Source organism: Lontra canadensis, unplaced genomic scaffold (assembly GCF_010015895.1).
Source record: "Lontra canadensis isolate GAN:19392208 unplaced genomic scaffold, GSC_riverotter_1.0 scaffold31, whole genome shotgun sequence".
Taxonomy (NCBI): Eukaryota; Metazoa; Chordata; class Mammalia; order Carnivora; family Mustelidae; genus Lontra; species Lontra canadensis.
Genome location: NW_022631025.1, coordinates 4376180 through 4395674, shown reverse-complemented (window position 1 = coordinate 4395674; position 19495 = coordinate 4376180). Strand labels below are relative to the sequence as shown.

Below are 19495 nucleotides of genomic sequence, written 5' to 3'. Positions count from 1 at the left end.
AAAACTATCTAAATGTCAATCAGTAGGGAGCTGTTTAAATAAATTTTCTTACTTCTATACAGTGCGAACAACATGCATCTATAGAAAAAAATGATGGCACTTTTTTTCTTTTATGGGGATGGAGGGACACAGGGAGAGGTAGAGAGAGGTTTTTTTGTTTGTTTTTTTAAAGATTCTATTTATTTATTTGACACAGAGAGATCACAAGTAGGCAGAGAGGCAGGCAGAGACCGATGGGAAAACAGACTCCCCACCAAGCAGAGAGCCCGATGCGGGGCTGGATCCCAGGACCCTGAGATCATGACCTGAGCTGAAGGCAGAAGCTTAACCCACTGAGCCACCTAGGCGCCCCAAGAGAGAGGTTCTTAAATAGTGCAGTGCAGAGCCCCCCATTGGGCTTGATCTAACGACATTGAGATCATGACCTGAGCCAAAATCAAGAGTTAGACACTTAACCGACTGAGCCACCAAGGGGCCCTGAGGGCACTCTTCGCTGAAGAAATTTCCCAAATATGTTGTGAAAAAAGCAAAGTGTACTCTATATAATAATGCAAATATTAAAAGGGAGCTTGGTGTAGTGTTAGAATATGTATTGTTTTGGAAAAATGTGTAAGAAACAGGCATGAGAACTAAGTGGCTAGGCCACAGGTATGGGGAAAAAGACTTTTTACTTCGTGGGTCTTATTAAATATTGAATTATATGGATGCCATATATGAATATATTGAACTGTATCAATGTAATACTCACCTTTTTAAATTCTAATTCACAGTTCTAAGAAAAGCCTTTTTTCACCATTTCTTTTGTTAGAATACAGTACAGTTACTGGTACATATCAAAACTGTGTGCAAGTGCCTGGCTCTTGCCTTATTTAGTCTATCTTTTAATGTATTCTCTTCAAAGAAAAACAATGTTTTGTTATTTGCTTCAGTGTGGTCAGGCTTACAGAGGATTGCGTTTGGGTTGTGATCACTTTGGTCAGAAGGTTGCTCTTTACCTCAGATGCAGTTTCAGCACAGAGATTCGGGAGTATAACTTGCAACATAAGGAATATGGAATGTCTGTGGACCGCACTGCGCAAGCGTGGCTTTCTGCCTCCACCCGCTGGAAAACTGTAGAGTTCATGGGGATGGGATAGAAAAAGAGGCTTTAAAAAAAAGAAATCCTGACCTCTGGTACAAGTTTAACTTGTCAGGTACTAAGTTTTGTTTGTTTTAGTCAGATGCTACTTTTTTTAAAAAAAAGATTTTACCTATTTATTTGACAGATCACAAGTAGGCAGAGAGGCAGGTGGGGGATGGGGGAACAGGGTCCCCGCTGAGCAGAGAGCCCGATGCGGGACTCGATCCCAAGATCCTGGGATCATGACCTGAGCCGAAAGCGGAGGCTTTAACCCACTGAGCCACCCGGGCGCCCCCAGGTGCTACTTTTTAATATACAAGTTTAGATGACTGGAAATCTCTAAGATTTTTCTCAAAACTTGAGAAAAATAATTGCATTTTAGAGAAGTATTATTATTAACACCTGTAATACATACTTTTTGGAAATGTGATTAGAGATCAGCTGTGTGATCCTGCATTGAGGTAGAAGACATGCTATTTGGACTTTATGACCAATTATTTTCCTGCCCACAACCAAAAATAGAAGTCATATGGAATTAGAGTTAATGATTAAACTATTGCTTATAGGCATAACTTGCCATATTTTAGTTTTTGCTTGAAGAAAGAATAGGATTAGTGGTAAGCATCCAACATTTGTCATTATTTGAGGATCGAGAATGTTTAGAAGGTGAGAAGTATTAATATAATTTATAATTAAAACTCTTAATCTGTTTCTCCAATTCTACATAACACATACTAGTGAATACCACAGTTTATTCCATATCCTCCTCCCTGGCACTTAGAAAAGCCCTGTGTAGTATATAGTATTTAATATTTGTTATGGGCGCCTGGGTGGCTCAGTTGGTTAAACAAATGCCTTCAGCTCAGGTCACAATCCTGGAGTCCCGGGATCGAGTCCTGCATCAGGCTCCCAGCTCCACGTGGAGTCTGCTTCTCCCTCTGACCTTCTCGCCTCTCATGTTCTCTCTCACTATCTCTCTCTCAAATAAATAAATAAAAATCTTAAAAAAAAAAAATCACCACTTCTCTGGTGTTAGCCTTTAATATTTGTTAGGCCATTAAATACATTTATGTATTTCAAAATTGATAATTATGAATTAGATATTTCCCATTAATAATATTTGATTAATCAGAAATGCTAATCTGCTTTCAGGATCCTAGTGTTAGCTTCTAAGATCCTAAATTAAGGGGGGAAAAAAGGCACCTCTGGCATATTGGTTATCTCTTAAAAAGCCCATGAAGTCAGTGATTGGAGAGGCTCTCTGAAGGTGTAACTTAGAATACATTTATGTATATTTTGTGTATATTTATACTTAGGGGTGATTTTCAAAATACTTAAAAACCAGTGGAGCGTGAGAAGAAATGTGATACTAATGATCAATACAGAATCCTGATATATCCCCTTATGCCCGGAATTAATCCTTTAGTTGTTAGGTCTTTGTGACACTGGCAGTCATTGGGCACATACTCTCGTGGCATGGACTGAGGCCTTTTTGCTAACTTTATGGAAATACTCAGTATTTTAACAATTCATACCAGCCTTTGTTTTAGTAAGTTTGTTTACTTTCAGTTGAATGAGGAAGATCTTCTCGTTTCCTCTGGATTCTTCATGATGTTTATTATAGTTAGTTTAAAGTTACGATCTTTTAATTCCAACGTCGGGATTGATGGAGGCTGTTTATATGGGTAGATTTTTCTTTTGACTCTGGGTCACATTTTGCTGTTTCTTCTCACAGCTAGTAATTTCTTTATCCTAGCACTGTGGATGACAATGTGGAGTTTCTGAATTCTGTTAACTTTGTCAGAAGAGTACTGAGTTTTGCCTGGTAGGCAGTTAAATTAACTGCAGGGTGACCCCAATCTTGTTCTTGTCATATCCAGTGATTCTGCTATGGAAGTAGGAGTGGAGAGAAGGAGGATATAGTTGGAGAAAACCTCGGCTGACTCCTGTAAACTGAAGATCACTGGTAAAACAGTGACTGTCCCGCTCAACTGCTTCTCTTGACATGTAGCAGATCTAAAACCTAAATTTTTTATATTATATTCACCACATGCTACATATAAATTTTACACTAAAATAATCTGAAGGGGAAAAATAAATACTTCAGAGGTGAAACTTCATAAACTTCATTGATTACAAAATACTCTGAAGTTGAAGAAAGGGAGCTGGGTAAGGGGACATCTTATTCTATTCTTTTTAATATTTTTATAGTAGAGAAGAAAACAATCAGTTCTCCAGTGTCTGAACTCCTTGGGGAATGAGTCATTGAAGTCCATTTGTAAAGGATTGAAGATTTACTGTAAGAATTAAAATATTGCAAACTTCCCCTTCCCCTGACAGTATGGATTACAATATTTCTGAAATATACTCTTCATACTTAATAGTATATAATAGCATATATTATAGGCACATCACATTTTTCATTTTTTCATTCAAGCATTTGATACTTTAATATTTTAAAGATTTTATTTCTTTGAGAGAGAGACAGTTGAGAGAGCACAAGCAGAGGGAGCAGCAGAAAGAGGGGGAGAAGCAGGCTCCCCGCTAAACTGGGAACCTGAGGCTGGCCTCCTTGGATCATGACTTGAGAGGAAAGCAGATGCTTAAACAGCTGAGCCACCTCGGCACCCCAAGCATTTGATGTTCTTGACTACTCTTCAGTCCATCTTACTCCCTTGGCTTCCTTGATAGAGCAGTTTCCACTGGTTCCCCTTTTCTTTCTCTGTGCCGGTACCTTTGCACTGTCATCCGTGGATTCCCCTTTCCTCTTTCCCTTTCTCCTTTCTGCTGCCTCCCACAAGCATTTAGTACCAAATACAACTAGCACTGCCTTAAGGGTTGGGCACATAAGAGTAAGCAAAGTGAGCATTTATTTGCGATTAGGTAAGTATGTGTTAAATCTCTGTAAACAAGTTAAGTGCTGGGATCATACTCGATAATTACCTCTCATCAACCAAGCAGATTTCTGAAAGGAGAAACTTTTTTTTCACCTCAAAATTTCAAAAATAATTTACTAATTTTAATGCAGAGCATAGAGCCTGTCATAGAGTGTGGGCTTTATAGATGCTTGTTGTGCAGATGAACGTGAGGCTCAGTGATGCTCTAGAAATACTGGGATCTAGAACTGTGGGTGCCAATAAAGTAGCCTCTAGTCAAATGAAGTTCCTTGAATTTGAAGTAGTTAAAAGTAAACAAAGTTAACCTATTGCGTGGAGCACTAGGTGTGGTGCATAAACAATGAATCTTGGAACGCTGAAAAAATATAACAGTTACATTCTTTGGTTACAGTAGTCATATTTCAGGTGTACAGCCCGCACATGGGGCTGTTAGCTACCATGTTCGATAGCACAGATACAGAGCATTTCCATCACTGCAGAAGGTTCTGTTGGCCAGGGCTAGAGGATTGCTACCTCTGCTTTTAGCTCCAGATTGTCAGCCTGTCATAAGTTGTTGTTTTGTTGTTTTTTTTTTAAGATTTTATTTATTTTATTTGACAGAAATCACAAGTAGGCAGAGAGCCAGGCAGAGAGAGAGAGGAGGAAGCAAGCTCCCTGCCGAGCAGAGAGCCCGATGTGGGGCTCGATCCCAGGACCCTGGAATCATGACCTGAGCTGAAGGCAGAGGCTTTAACCCACTGAGCCACCCAGGCGCCCCATAAGTTGTTCTTTTTATGATTTTCTTGCCTTTGTCCTTTCTTGTCAGCTTTTCATTTATCCTTCCATCTTTGAATATGCTATTTCAGTATTTCTAGTTTTTTAGAAAACTGGTTGATCAAGTTTGTGACAATGAATGCCCACAGTCTTTTATTTTTTCCAGAATTTCTGATTCTAGATCAAATTACATATAGGTGAACCTACTAGACAGCTAAATTACAGATGAATAACAGTTTTGTAAGTTTTGTAAGTTGGTTCATGATCCTCTCTCTATGAATAGGCTCCAGAGCAATTATATTCATAACTCACTGCTTTTCCAGTATGCTCGCTTAACAGGTAATTGGTTCTAAATTGCTTATTTCCCTACAGTTTGCAATCTGTGCTGGAAGATCTCCTCGTTGCTACTTCTGATGGACTGCTTCATCTTATTCACTGGGAAGGAATGACAAACGGAAGGAAGGCTATTAATCTTTGCACAGTACCTTTTTCAGTAGATCTGCAGTCATCTAGAGGTAGTTATATCTTCTGCATGGGGTAGAACCTGATGTTTAATGTTTGATATAATCTGCTTAGATATTTGCTATAGGTGAATATTGATTTTTCTACTTTGAAATTAATTATACAGGAGGAGTGTGTGTGTGTGTGTGTGTGTGTGTGTAGGAAGGAATGATTTAATAGTTTGGTGTTCTTAGATCATTATTTTTGCCCTTTTAACTGTCCTTACAGGGTTTGCAAACACAAATGTGAGAGCGTTATTTACTGTATTTATATTCATGTTTCATGTACTTGTGTTTTCATCAGCAGGTTCATTCCTGGGTTTTGCAGATGTGCACATCAGAGACATGGAATACTGTGCCACACTTGATGGGTTTGCTGTTGTGTTTAACGATGGTAAAATTGGATTTATTACACCAGTGTCAAGTAGATTTACTGCAGAGGTAAGACTTTTACTCTGGAATGTTTATTTTTTTTATTTTACATTTATTAATTTTAGTTTTGTTTTTAAGTCCCTCTCCTACTTTCCTTATTTAAGATTTTAGGGTTATTGTTAACTAATTTTTTAAGTCAAAGTAATGTATATAATACTTAAAATAATACAAGTAGAAAATTTTATTAGAAATTGAAGAAAAATGATAGTTCCCTTCGCTATTTCCCTCCCTTCACCCCCAGTTTCCATTCTCAGAGACAACCATTTTATTTTTCTTTACTGGTTATTTTATTTATCTTTACCACTCTGAGTGTTTTCTTTAATTTTTAGCTTTTAGGAGGTTTATTGACTTCCTGCTGCGGGAAAAGACCATTTGCTTCCCTGTTGCTAGCACATTCATATATTCTTCCTATCTTCCTGGTACACTTACTGTAATTTTGATCAATTACTATTCATTATTTATATTATTGCTTTATAAATCCTGAGCCATGTGATACGTTTTGATTATTTTTTCTTTCCTGCACATTTCCCTTCCCACTGGGAATTAATAATTGTTTGTTCTTTGTTTATTTTTTATGTACTTACCACTAACTCAACCTCAAATTGTCTGTGGTTTGTGTAGATTTCTCAATTCTTTCAGATACATTAGGCGTTCTCTTTGTTTCATCTTCTTGAAGAAATTTCTTTTGGAAGCTTCTGGATTGCTCCAGACTGGACTGCTTGCTCACTGTACCTTTAACATAGTTGTACTTTTAGGTTTTCATCATCTATCACTTGAGGATTTGCTTCTGTCCTTTAGTTGTATTTGATCTTTTCATAGTTAATGATTAATATATGATAAGTTAATATATTAATTTGGTTGCTGTGACAGAGACCCAAAGTAAACATTTGGATTCACTGAAAGCTGTGTGGATTTTGATGGGTTTGGTTGACGCTGTTCTTCACCATAGGGTGAGCTAACTGGATTGTTTCCTTTCCTCCCCTATGTCCAGTGCTCATTGGAAGAGAGTCCTGTAGGTTTTGTTTGTTTGTTTGTTTTTATTTTTTATAAACATATATTTTTATCCGCAGGGGTACAGGTCTGTGAATCGCCAGGTTTACACACTTCACAGCACTCACCATAGCACATACTCTCCCCAATGTCCATAACCCCACCCGCCTCTCCCAACCCTCCTCCCCCCTATCAGCCCTCAGTTTTTTTTATGAGATTAAGAGTCACTTATGGTTTGTTTCCCTCCCAATCCCATCTTGTTTCATTTACTCTTCTCCTACCCCTTAACCCCCCATGTTGCATCTCCTCTCCCTCATATCAGGGAGATCATATGATAGTTGTCTTTCTCCGATTGACTTATTTCGTTAAGCATGATACCCTCTAGTTCCATCCGCGTCGTCGCAAATGGCAAGATTTCATTTCTTTTGATGGCTGCATAATATTCCATTGTGTATATATACCACATTTTCTTTTTCATTCATCTGTTGATGGACATCTAGGTTCTTTCCGTAGTTTGGCTATTGTAGACATTGCTGCTATAAACATTCGGGTGCACGTGCCCCTTCGGATCACTACGTTTGTATCTTTAGGGTAAATACCCAGTAGTGCAATTGCTGGGTCATAGGGTAGTTCTATTTTCAGCATTTTGAGGAACCTCCATGCTGTTTTGCAGAGTGGTTGCACCAGCTTGCATTCCCACCAACAGTGTAGGAGGGTTCCCCTTTCTCCGCATCCTCGCCAGCATCTGTCATTTCCTGACTTGTTAATTTTAGCCATTCTGACTGGTGTGAGGTGATATCTCATTGTGGTTTTGATTTGTATTTCCCTGATGCCGAGTGATATGGAGCACTTTTTCATGTGTCTGTTGGCCATCTGGATGTCTCCTTTGCAGAAATGTCTGTTCATGTCTTCTGCCCATTTCTTGATTGGATTATTTGTTCTTTGGGTGTTGAGTTTGCTAAGTTCTTTATAGATTTTGGACACTAGCCCTTTATCTGATATGTCGTTTGCAAATATCTTCTCCCATTCTGTCAGTTGTCTTTTGGTTTTGTGAACTGTTTCCTTTGCTGTGCAAAAGCTTTTGATCTTGATAAAATCCCAATAGTTCATTTTTGCCCTTGCTTCCCTTGCCTTTGGCAATGTTCCTAGGAAGATGTTGCTGCGGCTGAGGTCGAAGAGGTTGCTGCCTGTGTTCTCCTCAAGGATGTTGATGGATTCCTTTCTCACATTGAGGTCCTTCATCCATTTTGAGTCTATTTTCATGTGTGGTGTAAGGAAATGATCCAATTTCATTTTTCTGCATGTGGCTGTCCAATTTTCCCAACACCATTTATTGAAGAGGCTCTCTTTTTTCCATTGGACATTCTTTCCTGCTTTGTCAAAGATTAGTTGACCATAGAGTTGAGGGTCTATTTCTGGGCTCTCTATTCTGTTCCATTGATCTATGTGTCTGTTTTTGTGCCAGTACCATGCTGTCTTGATGACGACAGCTTTGTAATAGAGCTTGAAGTCCGGAATTGTGATGCCATCAACTTTGGCTATTCGAGGTCTTTTCTGGTTCCATATAAATTTTAGGATTATTTGTTCCATTTCTTTGAAAAAAATGGATGGTACTTTCATTGGAATTGCATTAAATGTGTAGATTACTTTAGGTAGCATAGACATTTTCACAATATTTATTCTTCCAATCCAGGAGCATGGAACATTTTTCCATTTCTTTGTGTCTTCCTCAATTTCTTTCATGAGTACTTTATAGTTTTCTGTGTATAGATTCTTAGCCTCTTTGGTTAGGTTTATTCCTAGGTATCTTATAGTTTTGGGTGCAATTGTAAATGGGATTGACTCCTTAATTTCTCTTTCTTCTGTCTTGTTGTTGGTGTAGAGAAATGCAACTGATTTCTGTGCATTGATTTTATATCCTGACACTTTACTGAATTCCTGTACAAGTTCTAGCAGTTTTGGAGTGGAGCCTTTTGGGTTTTCCACATATAGTATCATATCATCTGCGAAGAGTGATAGTTTGACTTCTTTGCCGATTTGGATGCCTTTAATTTCCTTTTGTTGTCTGATGGCTGAGGTTAGGACTTCCAGTACTGTGTTGAATAGCAGTGGTGATAATGGACATCCCTGCCGTGTTCCTGACCTTAGCGCAAAAGCTTTTAGTTTTTCTCCATTGAGAATGATATTTGCGGTGGGTTTTTCATAAATGGCTTTGATAATATTGAGGTATGTGCCCCCTATCCCTACACTTTGAAGAGTTTTGATCAGGAAGGGATGCTGTATTTTGTCAAATGCTTTTTCAGCATCTATTGAGAGTATCATATGGTTCTTGTTCTTTCTTTTATTAATGTGTTGTATCACATTGATTGATTTGCGGATGTTGAACCAACCTTGCAGCCCTGGAATAAATCCCACTTGGTCATGATGAATAATCTTTTTAATGTACTGTTGAATCCTATTGGCTAGTATTTTGGTGAGAATTTGTGCATCTGTGTTCATCAAGGATATTGATCTGTAGTTCTCTTTTTTGATGGGATCCTTGTCTGGTTTTGGAATCAAGGTGATGCTGGCCTCATAAAATGAGTTTGGAAGTTTTCCTTCCATTTCTATTTTTTGGAACAGTTTCAAGAGAATAGGAATTAGTTCTTCTTTAAATGTTTGGTAGAATTCCCCCAGGAAGCCGTCTGGCCCTGGGCTTTTGTTTGTTTGGAGATTTTTGATGACTGTTTCAATCTCCTTACTGGTTATGGGTCTGTTCAGGCTTTCTATTTCTTCCTGGTTCAGTTGTGGTAGTTTGTATGTCTCTAGGAATGCATCCATTTCTTCAGATTGTCAAATTTGTTGGTGTAGAGTTGCTCATAGTATGTTCTTAAAATTGTCTGTATTTCTTTGGTGTTAGTTGTGATCTCTCCTCTTTCATTCATGATTTTATTTATTTGGGTCCTTTCTCTTTTCTTTTTGATAAGTCTGGCCACGGGTTTATCAATCTTAGTAATTCTTTCAAAGAACCAGCTCCTAGTTTCGTTGATTTGTTCTATTGTTTTTTTGGTTTCTATTTCTTTGATTTCTGCTCTGATCTTTATGATTTCTCTTCTCCTGCTGGGTTTAGGGTTTCTTTCTTGTTCTTTCTCCAGCTCCTTTAAGTGTAGGGTTAGGTTGTGTACCTGAGACCTTTCTTGTTTCTTGAGAAAGGCTTGTACCGCTATATATTTTCTTCTCAGGACTGTCTTTGTTGTGTCCCACAGATTTTGAACCATTGTGTTTTCATTGTCATTTGTTTCCATGAATTTTTTCATTTCTTCTTTAATTTCCTGGTTGACCCATTCATTCTTTAGAAGGATGCTGTTTAGTCTCCATGTATTTGGGTTCTTTCCAAATTTCCTCTTGTGATTGAGTTCTAGCTTCAGAGCATTGTGGTCTGAAAATATGCAGGGAATGATCCCAATCTTTCAATACCGGTTGAGACCTGATTTAGGACCGAGGATGTGATCTATTCTGGATGAATGTTCCATATGCACTAGAGAAGAATGTGTATTCTGTTGCTTTGGGATGAAATGTTCTGAATATATCTGTGTTGTCCATCTGGTCCAGTGTGTCATTTAAGGCCTTTATTTCCTTGTTGATCTTTTGCTTGGGTGATCTGTCCATTTCAGTGAGGGGAGTGTTAAAGTCCCCTACTATTATTGTATTATTATTGATGTGTTTCTTTGATTTTGTTATTAATTGGTTTATATAGTTGGCTGCTCCCACATTAGGGGCATAGATATTTAAAACTGTTAGATCTTCTTGTTGGACAGATCCTTTGAGTATGATATAGTGTCCTTCCTCATCTCTTATTATAGTCTTTGGCTTAAAATCTAATTGATCTGATATAAGCATTGCCACTCCTGCTTTCTTCTGATGTCCATTAGCGTGGTAAATTCTTTTCCACCCCCTCACTTTAAATCTGGAGGTGTCTTCGGGTTTAAAATGAGTTTCTTGTAGGCAACATATAGATGGGTTTTGTTTTTTTATCCATTCTGATACCCTGTGTCTTTTGATTGGGGCATTTAGCCCATTAACATTCAGGGTAACTATTGAGAGATATGAATTTAGTGCCATTGTATTGTCTGTAAGGTGACTGTTATTGTATATTGTCTCTGTTCCTTTCTTGATCTACTACTTTTAGGGTCTCTCTTTGCTTAGAGGACCCCTTTCAATATTTCCTGTAGAGCTGGTTTGGTGTTTGCAAATTCTTTCAGTTTTTGTTTGTCCTGGAAGCTTTTAATCTCTCATTCCATTTTCAATGATAGCTGAGCTGGTTATAGTATTTTTGGCTGCATGTTTTTCTCGTTTAGTGCTCTGAACATATCATGCCAGCTCTTTCTGGCCTGCCAGGTCTCTGTGGATAAGTCCGCTGCCAATCTAATATTTTTACCTTGTATGTTACAGACTTCTTTTCCTGGGCTGCTTTCAGGATTTTCTCTTTGTCACTAAGACTTGTAAATTTTACTATTAGGTGACGGGGTGTGGACCTATTCTTATTGATTTTGAGGGGGGTTCTCTGCACCTCCTGGATTTTGATGCTTGTTCCCTTTGCCATATTGGGGAAATTCTCTCCAATAATTCTCTCCAATATACCTTCTGCTCCCCTCTCTTTTTCTTCTTCTGGAATCCCAATTATTCTAATGTTGTTTCATCTTATGGTGTCCCTTATCTCTCGAATTCTCCCCTCGTGGTCCAGTACCTGTTTGTCCCTCTTTTGCTCAGCTTCTTTATTCTCTGTCATTTTGTCTTCTATATCGCTAATTCTTTCTTCTGCCTCATTTATCCTAGCAGTGAGAGCCTCCATTTTTGATTGCACCTCATTAATAGCTTTTTTGATTTCAACTTGGTTAGATTTTAGTTCTTTTATTTCTCCAGAAAGGGCTTTTATATCTCCCGAGAGGGTTTCTCTAATATCTTTCATGCCTTTTTCGAGCCCGGCTAGAACCTTGAGAATCGTCATTCTGAACTCTAGATCTGACATATTACCAATGTCTGTATTGATTAGGTCCCTAGCCTTTGGTACTGCCTCTTGTTCTTTTTTTTTTGTGGTGAATTTTTCCGCCTTGTCATTTTGTCCAGATAAGAGTATATGAAGGAGCAAGTAAAATACTAAAAGGGTGGCAACAACCCCAGGAAAATATGCTTTAACCAAATCAGAAGAGATCCAAATCGTGAGGGGGGAGAAAGGGGATAAAAAGAGGTTCAGAAAGAAAAAAAAAAAAAAAGAAACAATTAAAAAAAGAAAACGAATAAAGAAAAAAAAAATATATATATATATATTAGATAAACTAGTTAAAAAACGTTAATAAAGAAAAGGGTAAAAGTTTAAAAAAGTTTGGCAGAAGAAGAGAGAAAAAGATTGAAAAAAAATTAACTGCAAGACTAAAGAATCATGGGGAGAAAGCCATGAGTTCCATGCTTTGCTTTCTCCTCCTCTGGAATTCCGCCGCTCTCCTTGGTATTGGAACTGCACTCCTTGGTAGGTGAACTTGGTCCCGGCTGGGTTTCTTGTTGATCTTCTGGGGGAGGGGCCTGTTGTAGTGATTCTCAAGTGTCTTTGCCCCAGGCGGAGTTGCACCGCCCTTACCAGGGGCCGGGCTGAGTAATCCGCTCGGGTTCGCTTTCGGGAGCTTTTGTTCCCTGAGCGCTTTCCGTAGAGTCCGGAGGACGGGAATGAAGATGGCGGCCTCCCAGTCTCCGGCCCGGAGGAGCCGAGAGCCCGGGGCCCCACTCCTCAGTGCGCCGTCAGAGAACAGCGCCCAGTTACTCCCGTCTCCCCGGCCTCCGGCCGCGCTCCGAGCTGACCGAGACTGCGAGTGGTCCAAGGTAACCCCGAGCTGAGAGTCACTCCTCGGCTCTGTCTCTGTAGCCGGCTTCCCCGTTCTAATACCTGCGAGCTCTGCGACACTCAGACACCCCGATCCTTCTGTGACCCTGCGGGACCTGAGGCCACGCTGACCCCGTGTGGGCTTCACCCCGGTTTAGCCTGGGGAGCGACGTCCCTCAGCGGAACAGACTTTTAAAAGTCGCGATTTTGTGCTCCGTTGCTCCGCCGCTTGCCGGGAGCCGGCCCCTCCCCCCGCGGTCTATCTTCCCGTCGCTTTGGATTCACTTCTCCGCCGGTCCTACCTTTCAGAAAGTGGTTGATTTTCTGTTTCTAGAATTGCTGTTCTTCTCTTCGATCTCCCGTTGGATTTGTAGGTGTTTGCAATCGTTAGATAAGCTATCTAGCTGATCTCCCGCTACCTGAAGTAGTCTCAGCCGCTACTTCTGAGTCCTGTATTTTTTTCAGAGAATATATATCTGGCTGGCCGAATATTCTGGGTTTTAAGTTAGGGTGGTGTTAAATTAGAGGGTCTGCATTCACTTATCTGTGTTGTCAGTGTGGTCTGTCCAGAGACCACTAGGGTTTTCTATTTTGTTTTTCTCTGAAGAAAAATCTCCAGTTTTCTGTTTGAGGGAAGGTGAGGTATTTCTTAGCTGCTCAGATTGGGAAGATATTATGGGAACCCAGCTGTTGCCTAAAGAGGCTTTAAAAGTCTGAAAGTCCTATTACTTTTAGTTCAGCCTTTCTGAGAAATCTCAATTCTCAAGCCTTTTTTGCATCCTACGATGTTAATTTAGTTGTTTCTCAACATTCTTGAATGCAGGTTAAGGATTCTACTCATCCATATGCTACCTGGCTTTTAAAGTTTTCTCATACTTCCTCCTCTCCCGTTCATTGTCCTTGTCAGTTTATGCTGTTGAGAAAATCTCTGTTTGAAAAGTTGGGGCTTTAAGAGTCAGAGAAGCTAAGTATTCACATTCAGTGTACTCTCTTTAACTGGAAAAGATTTTAAGTTTTTGTTTGTTTGTTTTTAGAAAGAGAAAGAGAGAGGATGGCGGGGCGGGGAGGAAGAGGGAGACTTCTCCCTTCTGAGCAGGGAGCCCTACATGGGGCTCAATCCAAGGACCCCTAAATCATGACTGGAGCTGAAGGCAGATGCTAAACCTGCTGAGCCACCCACAGGTGCCCTAGATTTTAAGTTTTTAAGGGCATATTGTTTTCTGTGTAGTATCAGCTTTAGTATTCCTAAAACTGTTTTTCATTATCATCTTTATTCACATCATGAAGTATTGAATAGTACATTTGTGGTAATATGTCGATATATAAAAACAAAAATAAACTTGAAGAATTTAATTTTTTTACAAGGTATATTTGTAATTATGTTTGGGATTTAAATGTTTTTATTGAAAACAAAAGTCTGAGAGCTGAAAAGGTGACTCATTTCTGAGTCTCAGCTTTTATCATTTTTTTAAAAAAATTTTATTTGTCAGAGAGCACGCACAAGCAGGGGAAACTGCAGTTGGAGGGAGAAGCAGGCTCCATGCTGGGCAAGGAGCCCAATGCAGAACTTGATTCCAGGACCCTGAGATCATGACCTTTGGCAATTGCTTAACCAGCTAAACCATCCAGGCACCCCATAGCTTTTATCATTTTTTATTAGTATTTGGTTAAAGAAAATTTTCCAGGAAACTAAGAATTTTTAAAAATAATGAAAAGCAGATGGGCATTATCAAATAAGTTAGAAAATACAAATTAGGGGAATATGTATGTTTACTATTGGTAATTGGGAAATAAAATAATGACCTATTTATATGTTTCATATATATATGTGTGTGTGTGTGTGTGTGTGTGTGTATATATATATATATATATATATGCATTATTTAGGTGCTTTGTAAAAATTTTGTTCGGCATTTTTGATGCATTTAACAGATGTATTAAAGTATGTAAGATTATGCCACTCTTCTGCTCAGAACCCTCTTATAGTACTAAATAATTGGGACAAACCTACTGAAGACAACTAGAAAAGCTGGAGAAAAAATTTTTTAAATGTGCCTCAAGGCTTTGGAGAGCTAGCAAGTCTGCAAAGAATCACCTGGCAAGGGGGGCAGAGGCCCAGTGAGCTAAGCCCCGTGTGTGAGGTTACAGTGAGCATGAACAGCAGGGCTGTACATGGTGACTTGATGACTCTCGCAGATGTGCCTAAGGGAAAGCAGCTAGACATGAAAGAATATGTGCTATGATTTTATTTTATGTAATATTAAAAACATAGGCCATTTTAATTAGAGTTCATATGATTGCATATTCTTGGTCTAAAGGAAAAGAAGGACGTGATTACCAGTCTAGTTTGGATATTGGTTACTTCTGTAGGGTGAGGGGATATTGATCAGGAGGAACACTGTTGGGGGCTTTTAGATTCTGATAATTCTTGGCCTTAGTGCTCGCTCATTCCACAGGTGTCTACTTTGGGATATTACTGAGATGTACAGTCTTGACTTTTTGTATTCTTCTCTAATGTATTATTCATAATGGAAAACTTATTAAAAATTGAAGATACTTAAGTGATTCCCTATATATAAATTAAAGGAAAAGCCAAGGAAGTTTTTATTGTGTATTGTAAAGCCCTGTAAATTTGGCCTTGTTTTACATCTGTTACCTCATCTACTTCTACTTCTCCTTCCCTCCTTGCACTCCACTCCATCTGCATGGGCTTCTTCAATCTACACTGAATATGCCAGAAATGCTACACAGTAGGGCCTTTGTACTTGGTATATCTCCTTAAGTAGTTCCTCAAAATACACCTGCATGGGAAAAACTGTTTAATATTGTATCCTTCTCCCATACTGTTTCCTATGATTGCTTTATTATTTTTTTCTGTAGTACTTATCAGTCTCTACAACACTGTACAACTTTTTTTTTTTTTTTTAACTTGACAGCCTCCTAACAAATGGAAGGCAAAGATTTTGGCGTTTTTGAATACCTGCCACATCCTTAGCACCTAAAACTGGGTGAATAGTGGGCACCTGGAAAATACTTGCTACAGAAATCAGTTAATTTTAATCTAAGCAGTGGTTCAGGGAAATAATGCTCAGTGCTACCTTTACCACTTTTTTTGTCACCTAAAATAGTTTGTAGTTTTACTGAAAAACAAAATTCCTACAAAAAAGGTAATAAATATGCCATGTTTAGATAATTGATTATATAGCTCATTTGGGAATTAAATAAAGTCTACAGTATTTTATTTTAAACAGAGCTGTACTTATATTGGATCTTATAGTGTTTACTATTGTAATCATCCAAAAATAAAGTGCTATATTGTAGTGTGCTGTGTTTTTGTGCTTATTAAACTAATAGTCATGATGATCTTTGCCTTAGAATTTATAATCTAAGACATCCTTGATTTGACAAATAAAAAACAGATGGTAGAGCTGAATCTATTCTGTTTTCTATAGTCAAAACAAAATAACATATAAGCTTAATAGTTTCATTCACTTACTGAATACTTGTTGAATGAAACAGTTTGTTTATTGAAGGAAAATTATACTGATTACAGTTTATTTGGACTTTTAAAACCTTCATTATTTTTCTTTATTATAGCAGCTTCATGGAGTTTGGCCACAAGATGTTGTTGATGGAACTTGTGTAGCAGTAAATAACAAGTATCGACTCATGGCATTTGGTTGTGCAAGGTAATTAATAGAGACTTCTTCATTTTTTTTTTAAAAGATTTTATTTATTTGACAGAGAGATCACAAGTAGGCAGAGAGGCAGGCAGAGGGGGAGGGGGAAAGCAGGCCCTCTGCTGAGCAGGGAGCCCGACGCGGGGCTCAATCCCAGGACCCTAAGACCATGACCTGAGCTGAAGGCAGAGTCTTAACTCACTGAGCCACCCAGGCACCCTGAAATGACTTCATTTTAAGAGTCATTGTCAAAAATAATGGGCTTTTTAAAAAATATATTTTTACATATTTTTTAAACATAAAGTGTTCTAAATATACTTATAAACTTTTTCATGCCTATCATAATTTAGTAATCAGCCTTAATGTAAAATCTGAATGCATTTTATTAGATTGAAGCAAACAGATCTAAGGATTTAGGATATTGAGTGTTTTAAAGGTGAGCTTTAAAGGTGAGCTTTTCTTCAGTGGTAGGAACTTATAACTTGAGTTACAAGTTGAAAAGATATAGTCAGCCTAAATTTAAGTTCCTTATTATTTAAAAGAGGATTAGGAAGAATTTTTTTTTTTTAAGATTTTATTTATTTATCTGACAGAGATCACCAGTAGGCAGAGAGGCAGGCAGAGAGAGAGGAAGGGAAGCAGGCTCCCTGCTGAGCAGAGAGCCCGATGCAGGGCTCGATCCCAGGACTCTGGGATCACGACCCGAGCTGAAGGTAGAGGCCCTAACCCACTGAGCCACCCAGGTGCCCCTATTTTTCTTTATTAAAAATCCCTTTTTCTGGCTAGTATCCAAAATCTATAAAGAACTCAAACTCAACACTCAAAAAATTAAAAATCAGTTAAATTGGCAGAAAACAACAGAATTCTGCAAAGAACACAACAGATAGCTTACAGACACATGAGAAAATGCTCGACATCACTCATCAGGGAAATACAAATCAGAGTCACAATGAGATATCACCTCACACCAGTTAGAATGGCTAAAATGAACAGCTCAGGAAACAGTAGATGTTGGTGAGGATGTGGAGAAAGGGGAACCCTCTCACACTGTTGTTAGGAATGCAAACTGGTGTGGCCACTCTGGAAAACAGTATGGAAGTTCCTCAAAAAGTTAAAAATAAGACTACCCTATGACCCCGCAATTGCACTACTGGGTATTTATCCAAAGGATACAAAAATGCTGATTTGAAGGGGGCACATGCACCCCAATGTTTATAGCAGCATTATCCACAGTACCCAAAACACAGAACCCAAATGTCTATTAAGTGATGAATGGCTAAATAAGAGGTGGTATGCATGTACAATGGAATATTACTCAGCCATCAAAAAGAATGAAATCTTGCAATTGCAATGACATGGATGGAACTGGCGTATACTATGCTAAGCAAAATCAGTCAGAGAAAGATACCATATGAAGTCTTAAAAAAAAAAAAAGATTTTATTTACTTGAGAAAGAAGATAAGCAGGAGGAGGGATAGAGGGAGAGGGACAGGTAGACTCTCTGCTGGAGGAGGCACAGGACTCCATCCCAGGACCCTGAGACCATGACCTGAGCCAAAGTCAAATACTTAACTGACAGAACCACCCAGGTACCCCAACAAATATCATTTGATTTCACTTAGGTGGAATTTAAGAAACAAAACAGATGAACATAGGGGAGAGAAGGAAAAATAAAATAAAAATAGAAGGAGGCAAACCATAAGAGATTCTTAACAGTAGGGAACAAACAGGGTTGCTGGAGGGGAAGTTGGTGGGGGGATGGGCTAGACAGGCGATGGGCATTAAGGAGGGCAGTTCTGATGAGCACTGGGCGTTGTGTGCAACTGATGAATCACTAAATTCTACCCCTGAAACTAATACTACACTATACGTTAAGTAAGTAGAATTTAAATAAAATCTATAAAATAAAATGTAAATAAATAACAAATAAAATTTAAATAAAATAATATTATACTCTATGTTAACTAAGTAGAATTTAAATAAAAATCCTTTTTAAGACATCAGTGTTGACATTGCCTTTGAATTTGTGGATGTGCCTTAATGAACAAATTTAAAGCTCACACATAGGATGAGTTTCTTGTTTTAATTCTGACAGTGCAGGTTCTAGAAGTAAAATACTGAGTGAGTACAGATTATTCACTCAACAAGTATCTTTGCATCTCCCATGCACCAGGCATAATTCTAAGCACTTGGGATATGTTAGAAAAGAATAAGATAACTGACTTTATCAAGTTTATATTTCAGCTCAAATAAAAAGATTATAGTAGAATCTTAATAGTAATGCCTTAAAATATGTAGAGTGCTTTTTTAGCCACAAAACTCTCTTGAATACGAAATTTTATTTTGTCCTCAAAATGAGACTTAGTGGTTCTATAGAACATACTTCTAGTATTATTTCTAGCTAAATCAAATTGAGTATCACAATATTTTGATTAGTGTAAATAATACATGTTATAAATCATACTCCATAATCTGTGAAGTGGTGAATCCTACATATTGCTTCTCAGGAGATAAATGCAGAAATAGAAGTAATTTCAGCTCAGTATAATAAAAGTGTATTTTTTTTCTTATTTGTGGATTTGATTTGGTCACATTTTGTTTAGATTTTTTAAATCTATGTTTATTAGCACATTTTGCCTGTTATTTTTTTCTTACTCCACTAATTAATTGAAGTTATGCTTGTGTCACAAAGCAAATTGAAGACCTATTCCTCTCTTTCTGTGTTTGAATGTCTGCTTGAATTTGTCAATGAAGCTATCTGAGCCTAGAATTTTCTTTGTGGGAATTTTTTGATTACTGATTCAATTCAGTTTTAAAAGTAAATTTAAGGTTTAGATTTTTCTCTTTTCCTAAGTCATTTTGACAAGTTAGATTTTTCCAGGAATTGGTATCTTTCATTTTACTGTCAAATAAATTGGCTAAAGATTTAAAATATCCTTTTTAACTTTCATATTATAAAGTAAAAACATACTTAGAGGAAAGTGCATAGTCCAAATACTCAGTTTTACAAATATTACAAACACCCATCTGTTCACAAACTGGGTTAGGAAATAGAGTGTTGCGAGCCAGCCCCACTACTTCCTAAATCCCAACTCCCATCTCCCGACACACTTAAAAGTAACCAATTTTCTGTCTTTGTGATGATCGTTTCCTTGTCTTTATAGTTTTACCACCCCTGCATGCGATCCTAAAGAGCGTAATTCAGTTTTACCTGATTTTGAACTTTATGGGAATAGAATCATATTCTGAATACATTTTGGGTCTTCTTG

At 38.0% G+C, this 19495-nt stretch overlaps 1 protein-coding gene across 5 annotated transcripts in view; it reads left to right on the top strand.

Annotated features, from left to right (window-relative positions):
• RIC1 (RIC1 homolog, RAB6A GEF complex partner 1) overlaps nucleotides 1–19495 on the top strand; it is a 150573-nt gene that overhangs the window by 89606 nt on the left and 41472 nt on the right. For 4 of the 5 annotated variants that reach the window (XM_032866492.1, XM_032866489.1, XM_032866491.1 and 1 more), the window contains exons 5-7: nucleotides 5143–5285; nucleotides 5575–5711; nucleotides 16144–16235. In XM_032866492.1, coding sequence (XP_032722383.1) covers nucleotides 5143–5285; nucleotides 5575–5711; nucleotides 16144–16235 — 372 coding nt within the window. The remainder of the gene's footprint in view (nucleotides 1–5142; nucleotides 5286–5574; nucleotides 5712–16143; nucleotides 16236–19495) is intronic. The other variant, XM_032866490.1, reaches the window with a different exon arrangement.